At 43.6% G+C, this 13,445-nt stretch overlaps 1 protein-coding gene across 1 annotated transcript in view; it reads left to right on the top strand.

Moving 5' to 3' along the window:
- Positions 1–13,445, top strand: part of LOC112257442 (alpha-mannosidase 2-like) — a 54,213-nt gene that overhangs the window by 28,610 nt on the left and 12,158 nt on the right. The window contains exons 10-14 of the mRNA XM_024430993.2: positions 3,923–4,108; positions 4,353–4,467; positions 5,015–5,082; positions 5,298–5,463; positions 11,878–12,108. Of these exons, the coding sequence (XP_024286761.2) occupies positions 3,923–4,108; positions 4,353–4,467; positions 5,015–5,082; positions 5,298–5,463; positions 11,878–12,108 (766 nt within the window). The remainder of the gene's footprint in view (positions 1–3,922; positions 4,109–4,352; positions 4,468–5,014; positions 5,083–5,297; positions 5,464–11,877; positions 12,109–13,445) is intronic.

Raw genomic sequence — 13,445 nt, 5'->3', positions numbered from 1 at the left:
GAACATGGGCCATCATCCATGTGGAACGCTTTCCACATTTTGTTGTGTTACGGCCTGAATTTAAAATTGATTACATGTTGATGCTGTGTCACTGATCCCACGATGTTAAAGTGGAATTATGTTTTTACATTTTTTTTTTTGTAATTAATTAAACATGAAAAGCTGAAATGTCTTGAGTCAATAAGTATTCAATCCCTTTTTTATGGCAATTCCAACACAACACATCACTGAGTACCACTCTTCATATTATCAAGCATGTTGGTGGCTGCATCATGTTATGAGTATGCTTGTCATCAGCAAGGACTATGGAGTTTTTTAGGATGAAAAGAAAAAGGAATAGAGCTAAGCACAGGCACTGGGAGACAAATTCACCTTTAAGTAGGACAATAACCTAAAACACAAGGCCAAATATACACTTGAGTTACTTACCAAGAACACATTGATTGTTCTTGAGTAGCCTAGTTACAGTTTTGACTTAAAATTGGCTTGAAAATCTATAGCAAGACTTGAAAATGGCTGTCTAGCAATGACCAACAACCAACTTGACTGAGGTTGAATATTTTTTTCATAATAATGTGCAAATATTGTACAATATAGGTTTGCAAAACTCTTAGAGACTTACCCAGAAAGACTCACAGCTGTAATTGCTGATAAAGGTGATTCTAACATGTATTGACTCAGGGGGATGAATACTTTTCTAATAAAAATATATTAGGGTTTTATTTTCCTTTCATTAAAAAAAGGTGACATTTTTCTTCCAATATGACATTACACAGGATTGTATAGATTGTTGTATTTAAAAAATAATAATAATAATTAAATCCATTATAATCCCATTTTGTAACAACAAAATGTGGGAAAAGTAATGGGTTGTGAATACTTTCTGAAAGCACTGTATATGCTAATGAGTGAATGAAACAAATGCAAATGTAAATTAACAATTGCTTTAATTGCTTAATTTTTTGTGTGTAGAAGAACAAGCTGTAGGATGAAAAATAGCTGCGTTTTGGCATGGGTACAGCCGACTAGCCCTAGCTAACGCTACCTAGCTAACACTATCTTACAAATCGATACTTGCAGTCAAAGTATCGATAAAATATAGTCCAAAATAATGTTGCGATATGTAACTAACATTTTTTCCCCCCAATACTACTGTCACCTTGCCGGAGGGGGTTAAACCCCCAGCAGGTGCAACCAAGCCAGACAGGTTGAAGAGTAGGAGGCACACCAAGCAGTCTCTGGCCCTGCAGGTTAGGGATTGTGGATGGGGCTACCTCCCCCACCACATAAACAATAACTTGCTACAGAAACCTTTACTAAAGAAAGAAACAGACTGGATCAAAGGCAATGACCCAGGGGAGATCTTCTCTCTCCTGTGACTGAAGGATAAAGGCTAGTGCTAACTTAAAAGGCACTAAAGTCAAGTCTGTCTGGTCAGTGTTTGAGGTTATTAGATGGTGGACCATTAGATTGGCTTTGATTTCTTTCTTCATCAACTGTCTAAAACACTTTGGAGTGAGAAGACCAAACTTGAATATTTTATTGGATCGATACTTCAACATTCATCAATACGCAAGAGTAGTTAATGAGAAACATTTCATAAAAAATGTAAATTAAAGTTTTTAACAATCATATTATTTTAATCAAGCCTTTCTAATCAGGCCCAGTTGGAGATGTGGTTATTATTCAAGGTTAATTTATGGTCTATCTCAGTTGCTTCAAATGTAAAAATAACAATTATCTGTTTAATGCACAGTGGATTAGTTTCATCATGTCTTTGATTGGGTTACAGTATTCTTTATTTGGATCCCCGTGAACTGACACCTTGGCAACTGCTAGTCTTCCTGGTATCTTCTAGTCAAGTGTTTCTTCTACAACTAAAAGTACCAGGTACCCAAACTTCTGGCCAAAAGTTTTGCTACTCTCTACTGATACGGGGTAAAGACCCTCAGTCACGGTGTTTACACCTGTATTCTCAGCAGGTATTGATTTCCTTTGTTTTGACTGTTCAGATAAAGGCATAATCTTACTGGATCCCTGGTGTGAGACAGTCAAGGTGGTCAGTGCAGGAACTAAGCACACAGAGATGACTGTGGATAAGAGGTCTGTCTGTCTGTCTGTCTGTCTGTCTGTCTGTCTGTCTGTCTGTCTGTCTGTCTGTCTGTCTGTCTGTCTGTCTGTCTGTCTGTCTGTCTGTCTGTCTGTCTGTCTGTCTGTCTGTCTGTCTGTCTGTCTGAGTATGTGTGTGTGCACCATTGTGTTTGATCAGACTCAGTAGTAGAGCAGTAATGAGTGTCTCCTCTCCTGCCCCAGGTCCCACTGTCTACAAAGCCTTTAACCAGCAGCACAGGCAGGGTTCTGGGGCCTCAACACTGGGGTCTCTCACTCTCCACCACAGACTGTCTATCTCCCTGTGAGCCCCCACAGACAAAGCCCTCATTACAGACCAACCTCCAGACCCCCCACATACACATAGCATCTCACACACCATTGCCCAGAGCAGAGAAATACCAAGTGAGAAAAGTTTCAGCAGAGAAAGAGTTTAAGTCCATTTGAACTTTGAATCTGTTCTGTCCTGCTGAGGTCTCAAGATTGTCTAAGCGTCTATTGTTATGCTTGAACTTCATAACAGAAAGGAGTTTATGTTAGATTCAGTATACCAACAGATACTGTATGGATGGATTCGTGCATTGTCTTCAAACACATGACTGTATTTGCATTTGATGGTGTCTAAATTTAGGAAGGGAAATGGGTAATCACAACAAAGTCGTTAAATTAGTCTTAGTACTCAACCGGTGACTGCTTTCAAGCTGCAAACAAGACTGTGCACAGTATGTGTATAGATGTAGGTCTGCCTGCTCTCCTCCTCAATTCTCTTAAAGAGTTGTTCCTTTCAAAGTCATTGTCTTGTTCTGTAAATATGTCTTTCTCTGTGAAAGGAGGCAGCACTATTGGCTTTTTACATGGTATGTTTGAGTCAGTCGCCTCAGTCTATTGTTTTATGTGACAAGCTCTCAAGATGCAGTCAGTGCATTGAAATCCTAGGGCTCCCCAGTCCTGTTCTTGTTCAAAGACTTAGAGATAGGTACATGATTGTCCTTAGATTGATCAAATATTTTGGTTTTCGTGTTAAAACATGATTTTCTTAGAAATCTACCACAAACAAGAGGTGTTGCTCTGCCATTGTCAATCTAGAACAATCTAGATGGACACAGTTAGACACATAGGACATGGTACGGTGATCAAGCTGCACAATCAAATATCGAGAGAAAAAGCAGTAAACAAGTTACACAGCAGTAAAAAACTGGCCTATGACTTTAAGAGTGCTTACATTGATTCTCTCAGTTCCATCCCTCAGCTCTATAAACAAGTGGCAGGGCTTCCACTGGGCTGAAACAATCTCAGAATGAGAAATTGTAACACTGGTTGTCTCTGATTCCCTGATAGCAACTAACAGTTAGGCTGGAGCAGTTTAAGAAAAGCCTCATCTGCCAGCTGTTTTCCTTGATACTTTAGGGATAATGAGAAAATCTCTATTTTGTGAGCCGAGCAGCTCATTTTTCATTGCTGTAGCTCGGGGTTAAATGGGTTCAATAACACAAGCTGAGACTCTGATTGCAAACAAATACTGGAGATTTCCAACTGTAGTCAATTTGGAGTACTCTACTTGTCTCTTGGTCCGTGATGAACCCCTATATCAACAACTATTTGTCAATTAGTGAACATGGGTCGTGTTCCGGTCTGCACAATGTTTTGCAACAGTATTTTTAACTTTTTATTATTGGTCAAATTCAGATTCAAATGACATGGCATCTCACTGTTGAAAACATTTCAGACACAACCCATGTCTGTCTTTGTCTTGGTGCCATGGAAAGGAAAACTCATGTGAAGAAAATAACTCTTCCCTTTGTCTGTCCTTCAGGGCAGCTGAGATCCTTTACTCCCTGACCCTGGCTAATATTCAGAGGTTTGGGAAGCTGAATGATTTCCCAGCTGTGGAGAACAACAGACTGCTCACTGAAGCCAGGAGGAACCTGGGCCTGTTCCAGCATCATGACGCCATCGCAGGCACCGGCAAGGACATGGTAGTGATCGACTACGGTACCAGGTGTCACTCTGGTTTATGACTTTTATTTGTTTTCATCGTCTTATTTGATTGGGAGAGATGCAGTGTAGACATGGACACACTGATTAATCACGAGTTAAAGGGATTGCACTGACATGGTTTAGTGATTATACTGTATTCAGCGTTGGGACGTAGACATTGGTTGAATGAAAGTGAAACACTATTTGACTCGGAGCTTTGACTGCTTTCCTCTGGGCATTTACTAAAAACAATTCTCTCTTCTCAGGTTGTTTCATTCCCTTTTGAATTTGAACCAAGTGATTGTCAACTCCGCTCACTGGCTGGTGTTAAAGGACAAAAGTGCATACAGTCACAATCCGTCAAAAGCCTTTCTTCAAATGGTGAGTAAAAATAGCATTGGTGTTTTAATTTCGGTGTTGAAACAAGGGTGTTGGTTGTGCATAGCAACATTTTCAGATTAGTAGAGTGATTTTCAAAGGGTTGATGGTGGTGGTACAGGGAGTGAAGTGCATGCACTACCTTTTGAAGTGTTTATTTACCATACTCTACCTTCGACAAAATCCCTCAAGCAGGCACAACATCAGGATTTTAATATGCAAATTGCCCCGGCAGGAAGTCAACATCAATTTTCAGAGAAATGTAACCTCTTCCACTTTGTTGTTTTGCTACAGCAGCTGAAAATATGCTTGATATGAATCTCACTCACCCCAACCTAATGAAATTTGTATTGGGAAGTGAATGAGCCTTAGACGCTTAAATAGCTTCTCAATTCCCAAAAGCGGCAGCCAATACCACAACAACAAAATTAAATACATTTTTCAAATGTGTCTCAAAGAATTGAAAATAGTCTGTGGACTGTGTGTTGGTGTAGCTACACCAGATGTGTTATTTTGCAAATCAACTCAATCTCATGCAAATTTCTCTCAGGATGACATCCAGCCTTCTCAAGATGCCCTGCCTCAAAAAAACGTTCTGAAAATCAGCTCACAGCCTAGGTATGTCGCTGTAAAAATATTACTCCCTTTTCCCTCACAACATTCTGGCTGATATTATGGCCCCTTATGACCCCATATTCCAAATATGTCTTAGAAAAGTATAGGAAGTTATAGTCTGGTCAGGTTGAACAGTTTTGTCTGGATATGTGTCTGTACTTTTAGACTTATCAGATCAAAACATTAGCAGCTTGTACCAACAGATCTTTTTCCCCCAGGTCTGTGGTTGTCTACAACCCCACGGAGCAGGACCGCACGTCAGTGGTGACCGTGTACGTGAACACGCCCCACGTGTGTGTGATCACAGACCACGGTCACCCTGTCCCCGCTCAGGTTAGCGCGGTCTGGGACGACTCCACCACAGCTTCCACAGAGGCCTTCCAGGTATGAGTGTCTGTTACATTGTTTTGTTATCAATTATTTTTTGTATATCCTTTATTTATCCAGGTTAATTCCCTGCATCAATAGTTTTTTATTAAGCTTCAAATTCAGATACATTCATGAATGATAATATGAGTATCAGGTAGTATCAGGCAGTATCAGGTAATGTCAGGCAGTATCAGGTAATGTCAGGCAGTATCAGGTAATGTCAGGCTGTATCAGGTAATATCAGGCAGTATCAGGTAATGTCAGGCAGGCAGTATCAAGTATTAACACGCAGTATCAGGTAGTATCAAGCAGTATCAGCTAATATCAGGCAGTATCAGGTATTATCTGGCAGTATCAGGTAGTAAGGCAGGCAGTATCAGGTCATATCAGGCAGTATCATGCAGTTTCAGGTAGTATAAAGCAGTATCAGGTAATATCAGGCAGTATCTGACAGTATCAGGTAATGTCAGGCAGGCAGTATCAGGTATTATCACCTAGTCTCAGGTAGTATCAAGCAGTATCAGGTAATATCAGGCAGAATCAGGTAGTATCTTGCAGTATCAGGCAGTATCAGATAGTAAGGCAGGCTGTATCATGTATTATCACACAGTATCAGGTCATATCAGGCAGTATAAGGTAGTATCAGGCAGTATCAGGTAGTATCAGGCAATATCAGGCAGTATCAGGTAGTATTAGGTAGTGTCAAGCAGTATCAGGTAATGTCAGGCAGGCAGTATCAGGTATTATCACGCAGTATCAGGTAATATCAGGCAGTATCAGGTATTATCATGCATTATCAGGCAGTATCTGGCAGTATCAAGTAGTAAGGCAGGCAGTATCATGCAGTATCAGGTCATATCAGGCAGTAAGTATCAGGCAGTTTCAGGTAGTATCAAGCCTTTTCAAGCAGTATCAGGTAATATCAGGCAGTATCTGACAATATCTGTCAGTATCAGGTAGTAAGGCAGGTAGTATCAGGTATTATCAAGCGGTATCAGGTATTATCACGCAGTATCAGGTATTATCACGCAGTACCAGGTATTATCAAGCGTATCAGGTAGGCTTGTCACGATACCAACATTTACAAACGATATGATACCAGGCCAAGTATCACGATGCCGACTATCATTGGGATACCACGGTGGGAAAAAAATCAGTGACCTAGCATCCTGTTCGCCCCTTCCCGGATGCTTGTCACGGAAATTCACAACTTCTACTCAATACAGCACATTGAATTGAATTTACCTGTGATTTGAGTGCAGGAATGGAAGTTAACAGACACATTCACTCACGCTCCCTCCCCCCCCCACACACACACACACACACACACACACACACACACACACACACACACACACACACACACACACACACACACACACACACACACACACACACACACACACTCTCTTTCTCTCTCTCCCACAAATATACATACACACACTGATCCCAACTTTTAAACGTTAAGCACCAAACAGTATTTAAGGAGCACCAGAAATAAATAGATTGATGATGTAGTTTAGTTTTACATTAGATGAGTAGCAGACCCTTTTCCTTTCTTCCTGTGCCTATAAAATTTGCCTAGACCTACTGTCAATTTACCAGATTGTTAGCTGAACAACGTTGTTTGTTATCAAACCAATAATTAGCGACCTGGAATTAGTTTAAAACAGACTGCGACATGGTTTGTGAAATTATATCAAATGCGCGTGAATCCCAATAGAAAGAAAAAAGGCATCTCTGCGAATATGGTGCTTTGTGTGATGTATTGTTGTCTCTACCTTCATGCCCTTTGTGCTGTTGTCTGTGCCCAATAATGTATGTACCCTGTTTAGTGCTGCTACCATGTTGTGTTGCTGCCATTTTGTTGTCATGTTGTGTTGCTGCCATGCTGTGTTGTCATGTGTTGCTGCCATGCTATGTTGTTGTCTTAGGTCTATCTTTATGTAGCGTTGTCTCTCTTGTCGTGATGTGTGTTTCGTCCTATATTTTTATTAAATATATTTATATTTTTAATCCCAGCCCCCGTCCCCGCAAGATGCCTTTTGGTTGGCCATCGTTGTAAATAAGAATTTGTTCTTAAATGACTTGCCTAGTTAAAAATAAAAAATAAATAAAAACATGGTCATATTGTTTTAACTGTTTAGGCCAGAGACAAGATGTTTTCTTTGCTGTAAAGCTGCAAGCATGCCTGACACTCAGAGGCTGCATGGCAGTGAACTTGCAAAGTCTACTCAGACTAGTCAGTGCTCTTGGTTGTAACAATGGATCAACAACATTGCTCACTTTGCACGCTGCTCCAATTGAACAAGTGGACAAATGTAAAAAGCCTCATCAGGATCTGGGTTTGCATCCAGGCTCGCTTTCACGGATAAATTATATATTTTTACAACTGACGGAGGAATAGACGCGCATGAAGAGCAGATGGAGAGAAGCAGGTGAGTGAGAACTGGTAGGAGATGCAGAGAGAAGCAGGTGAGTGAGAACTGGTAGGAGATGCAGAGAGAAGCAGGTGAGTGAGAACTGGTAGGAGATGCAGAGAGAAGCAGGTGAGTGAGAACTGGTAGGAGATGCAGAGAGAAGCAGGTGAGTGAGAACTGGTAGGAGATGCAGAGAGAAGCAGGTGAGTGAGGACTGGTAGGAGATGCAGAGAGAAGCAGGTGAGAACTGGTAGGAGATGCAGAGAGAAGCAGGTGAGTGAGGACTGGTAGGAGATGCAGAGAGAAGCAGGTGAGTGAGGACTGGTAGGAGATGCAGAGAGAAGCAGGTGAGTGAGAACTGGTAGGAGATGCAGAGAGAAGCAGGTGAGTGAGAACTGGTAGGAGATGCAAAGAGAAGCAGGTGAGTGAGAACTGGTAGGAGATGCAGAGAGAAGCAGGTGAGTGAGAACTGGTAGGAGATGCAGAGAGAAGCAGGTGAGTGAGGACTGGTAGGAGATGCAGAGAGAAGCAGGTGAGAACTGGTAGGAGATGCAGAGAGAAGCAGGTGAGTGAGGACTGGTAGGAGATGCAGAGAGAAGCAGGTGAGTGAGGACTGGTAGGAGATGCAGAGAGAAGCAGGTGAGTGAGAACTGGTAGGAGATGCAGAGAGAAGCAGGTGAGTGAGAACTGGTAGGAGATGCAGAGAGAAGCAGGTGAGTGAGAACTGGTAGGAGATGCAGAGAGAAGCAGGTGAGTGAGAACTGGTAGGAGATGCAGAGAGAAGCAGGTGAGTGAGAACTGGTAGGAGATGCAGAGAGAAGCAGGTGAGTGAGAACTGGTAGGAGATGCAGAGAGAAGCAGGTGAGTGAGAACTGGTAGGAGATGCAGAGAGAAGCAGGTGAGTGAGAACTGGTAGGAGATGCAGAGAGAAGCAGGTGAGTGAGAACTGGTAGGAGATGCAGAGAGAAGCAGGTGAGTGAGAACTGGTAGGAGATGCAGAGAGAAGCAGGTGAGTGAGGACTGGTAGGAGATGCAGAGAGAAGCAGGTGAGTGAGAACTGGTAGGAGATGCAGAGAGAAGCAGGTGAGTGAGAACTGGTAGGAGATGCAGAGAGAAGCAGGTGAGTGAGGACTGGTAGGAGATGCAGAGAGAAGCAGGTGAGTGAGAACTGGTAGGAGATGCAGAGAGAAGCAGGTGAGTGAGAACTGGTAGGAGATGCAAAGAGAAGCAGGTGAGTGAGGACTGGTAGGAGATGCAGAGAGAAGCAGGTGAGTACTGGTAGGAGATGCAGAGAGAAGCAGGTGAGTGAGGACTGGTAGGAGATGCAGAGAGAAGCAGGTGAGTGAGGACTGGTAGGAGATGCAGAGAGAAGCAGGTGAGTGAGGACTGGTAGGAGATGCAGGTGAGTGTGGACTGGCAGGGGACGCATAGAGAAGCAGGTGAGTGAGGGCTGGCAGGGGACGCAGAGAGAAGCAGGTGAGTGAGGACTGGCAGGGAACGCAGAGAGAAGCAGGTGCGTGAGGGCTGGTAGGGGACGTCGAGAGAAGCAGGTGAGTGAGTGCTGGCAGGGGACGCAGAGAGAAGCAGGTGAGTGAGGCCTGGCAGGGGACGCAGAGAGAAGCAGGTGAGTGAGGGCTGGTAGGGGATGAGGCTGGATGATTACAGCTGACACATGTGATATGCGCATGAAAGTGAAGTGGATATGATTGGACCTGCGAATTCAAGAGACTAGTAGCTGATGCTTCATTCAACTGAATTTATAAACCAAACCGACTTTATAAATATTTTATAACAGGCACCAGCAGGTTCTGTAGATCGGTAGGGCTGAAAAAGTTGGTAGTATCATATGAAACTGTACTACGGTATTCTAAAATGTTGGTATCATAAGTATCATGACGTTTTGGCATTGTGATATTAACGTGGTACCAGTATACTGTTCAACAATAGTATCAGGTAGTATCGGGCAGTATCAGGTTATTTGAGGCAGTATCAGGTAGTATCAGACAGTATCAGGTAGTATCAGTCCGTATCAGGCAGTATCAGGTAGTATCAGTCAGTATCGGGCAGTATCAGTTAGTATCAGGCAGGTAGTGTCAGGCAGTATCAGTCAGTATCAGGCAGTATCAGGTAGTGTCAGGCAGTGTCAGGCAGGTAGTGTGGCAGTATCAGTCAGTATCAGGTAGTATCAGGCAGTATCAGACAGTGTCAGGCAGTATCAGTCAGTATCGGGTAGTATCAGGTAGTGTCAGGCAGTGTCAGGCAGGTAGTGTCAGGCAGTATCAGGAAGGTAGTATCAGGCAGTATCAGGTAGTGTCAGGCAGGTAGGCAGGTAGTGTCAGGCAGTATCAGGGAGGTAGTATCAGGTAGTGTCAGGGAGTATCAGGCAGCTAGTTTCAAGTAGTGTCAGGGAGTATCAGGCAGGTAGTATCAAGTAGAGTCAGGGAGTATCAGGCAGGTAGTGTCAGGCAGTATCGGGTAGTATCAGGTAGTGTCAGGCAGTGTCAGGCAGGTAGTGTCAGGCAGTATCAGGAAGGTAGTATCAGGCAGTATCAGGTAGTGTCAGGCAGGTAGTGTCAGGCAGTATCAGGGAGGTAGTATCAGGTAGTGTCAGGGAGTATCAGGCAGCTAGTTTCAAGTAGTGTCAGGGAGTATCAGGCAGGTAGTATCAAGTAGAGTCAGGGAGTATCAGGCAGGTAGTGTCAGGCAGTATCAGGTAGTATCAGGTAGTATCAGGCAGTATCAGTTAGTGTCAGGCAGGTAGTGTCAGGCAGGTAGGGTCAGGCAGTATCAGGTAGTGTCAGGCAGTGTCAGGCAGGTAGTGTGGCAGTATCAGTCAGTATCAGGTAGTATCAGGCAGTATCAGACAGTGTCAGGCAGTATCAGTCAGTATCGGGTAGTATCAGGTAGTGTCAGGCAGTGTCAGGCAGGTAGTGTCAGGCAGTATCAGGAAGGTAGTATCAGGTATTTGAGGCATTATCAGGTAGTATCAGGCAGTATCAGGTAGTATCAGACAGTATCAGTCAGTATCGGGCAGTATCAGGTAGTATCAGGTAGTATCAGGCAGGTAGTGTCAGGCAGTATCAGGTAGTGTCAGGCAGGTAGTGTCAGGCAGTATCAGGGAGGTAGTATCAGGTAGTGTCAGGGAGTATCAGGCAGCTAGTTTCAAGTAGTGTCAGGGAGTATCAGGCAGGTAGTATCAAGTAGAGTCAGGGAGTATCAGGCAGGTAGTGTCAGGCAGTATCGGGTAGTATCAGGTAGTGTCAGGCAGTGTCAGGCAGGTAGTGTCAGGCAGTATCAGGAAGGTAGTATCAGGCAGTATCAGGTAGTGTCAGGCAGGTAGTGTCAGGCAGGTAGTGTCAGGCAGTATCAGGGAGGTAGTATCAGGTAGTGTCAGGGAGTATCAGGCAGCTAGTTTCAAGTAGTGTCAGGGAGTTTCAGGCAGGTAGTATCAAGTAGAGTCAGGGAGTATCAGGCAGGTAGTGTCAGGCAGTATCAGGTAGTATCAGGTAGTATCAGGCAGTATCAGTTAGTGTCAGGCAGGTAGTGTCAGGCAGGTAGTGTCAGGCAGTATCAGGTAGTGTCAGGCAGTGTCAGGCAGGTAGTGTCAGGCAGTATCAGGAAGGTAGTATCAGGTAGTGTCAGGGAGTATCAGGCAGGTAGTGTCAAGTAGTGTCAGGGAGTATCAGGCAGGTAGTATCAAGTAGAGTCAGGGAGTATCAGGCAGGTAGTGTCAAGTAGTGTCAGGGAATATCAGGCAGGTAGTATCAAGTAGTGTCAGGGAGTATCAGGCAAGTAGTATCAAGTAGTGTCAGGGAGTATTAGGCAGGTAGTGTCTGGCAGTATCAGACAAGTCTGTGTATGGATGCAGAAACCCAAAGCTGTGGTCTTTTTAGTTTGGAATAGAGATTGATCACCAATGTATTACCATTTTGTGGTGAAACAGAGACGTTTTCTGTTTATGCTTTTTTTTCACTTTATCTCATGTATTGGTGTTTTCTCTCCCGGGCAGTTGTCCTTCGTAGCTCAGGTACCAGCGCTGGGTCTTGGGCTGTACCAGTTGAGTACGGCTGTGAGTGGCGGGGCGGAGACGGCAGAGTATGTTTTCCTCAGGCAAGGCGGCGAACTATCCGTTAACATGAAGCACTTCACCGTCAACATCCCCCAGGACGCCTCCACCCCCCTCAGCATCCACAACCCCCACATCCAGATCTGGAGCTCCCCCACCACCGGCCTGATGGAGGTAAGCCATGCACAGCACAGCATAGCAAAGCTTAGCACAGCTTAGCACAGCACAGCATAGCAAACAGGGCCTAAAATGAACACCCAACACCTGCCAAATCCGGCTAGATTTTGGCATCGGTGGGTAGACGTTCATTTCACCAGCAATGTTGGCGAGTGGCCAGGGCTCCACAGTGCAAGCATTTCACTCGCATTTGTGAATATAAAGCATGATCACATATATAGTAAAATAAATGCTGCAGTTGCTGTTTTCAAAGTATTTCTGCAGTTTTGTTTTATAGCTGCTAAATTAATCGCAAAAAGTCAAAGAACTACAAATCCGATATAGTTTACCTTGTGCTGCAACACTGCCTGGCTGGGGGTTGTGCACACGTGAAGAGCTAAGTGAAAGATTTATTTTTAGAAGCGCTGCACACAGGCATACAAGTTGGTCTAATTTACGTGAAACTAAAGTTTACTGAAGTGAGACTTTGTCCTTGTATTTCTTGGCTATTTACATGGTCTTGTTCACAAGCTAGGTCGTTTTTTCGATGTTTGAGTTTCAACTGTTAGATAAAAGAAGACAACGCTTCTACTAGTCAAACTCAATCTCACAGACACAAACATGACTCCAGACACGCTGCCGTGGTAACCTTGAAACATTTTGTCTCATCTGTGATATTTTGGTTAAAAGACACAGGTCACAAAAAAAAATCTGAAATAATATACCACATTACTTCTTACTAGTAATACATTTCTTGTTTTAGAAACATTACAACGCATGCTCATATGATTTTTTGTGTGTTTTGTTGGTGTAATTTTAGCAGGGGAAAAATATTTTGGTTGGTAAAAAATCTGAGTGGCTTGTAGATTTTTAAAACTACCTACCACAGTGGTTGGTGGACCAAAAAGTACATTTTATGCCCTGATAGCAAAGCTTAGCACAGCATAGCACAGCACAGCAGAGCACAGCATAGTTCAGATCACAGATGTTTTATTGTCACATACACCAGATAGGTGCAGTGAAATGTGCTGTTTTACAGGGTCAGCATTAGTAGTACGATAATGCAGCATAGCATACATAGTAAAGCATGGCACTAAACAGCAGGGCATTGAACCAGAGTCATAAAGCGTATAGTGACTGTGACCCATAGGGCATTGCACTGAAAGGTCGCATGGAATATATCACACTTCTAGACTGTCAATGGGGCTGACCGGGTTTCAAACCAGGGTTGTCTGTGTGACACAAGACTACATTATTCCTCTGAGCTAAAGCCTAGGCATTAGTTGTGGGATGTCATACGAGCCTTCCGGTCTCAGGCATGAGTACTCATCACATTGTTCATCAAATCAGCTCAG

Source organism: Oncorhynchus tshawytscha, linkage group LG09, assembly GCF_018296145.1.
Source record: "Oncorhynchus tshawytscha isolate Ot180627B linkage group LG09, Otsh_v2.0, whole genome shotgun sequence".
Classification (NCBI taxonomy): Eukaryota; Metazoa; Chordata; class Actinopteri; order Salmoniformes; family Salmonidae; genus Oncorhynchus; species Oncorhynchus tshawytscha.
Note: the sequence above shows the minus strand (reverse complement) of the source record. Positions and strands in the feature narration are given on the sequence as shown.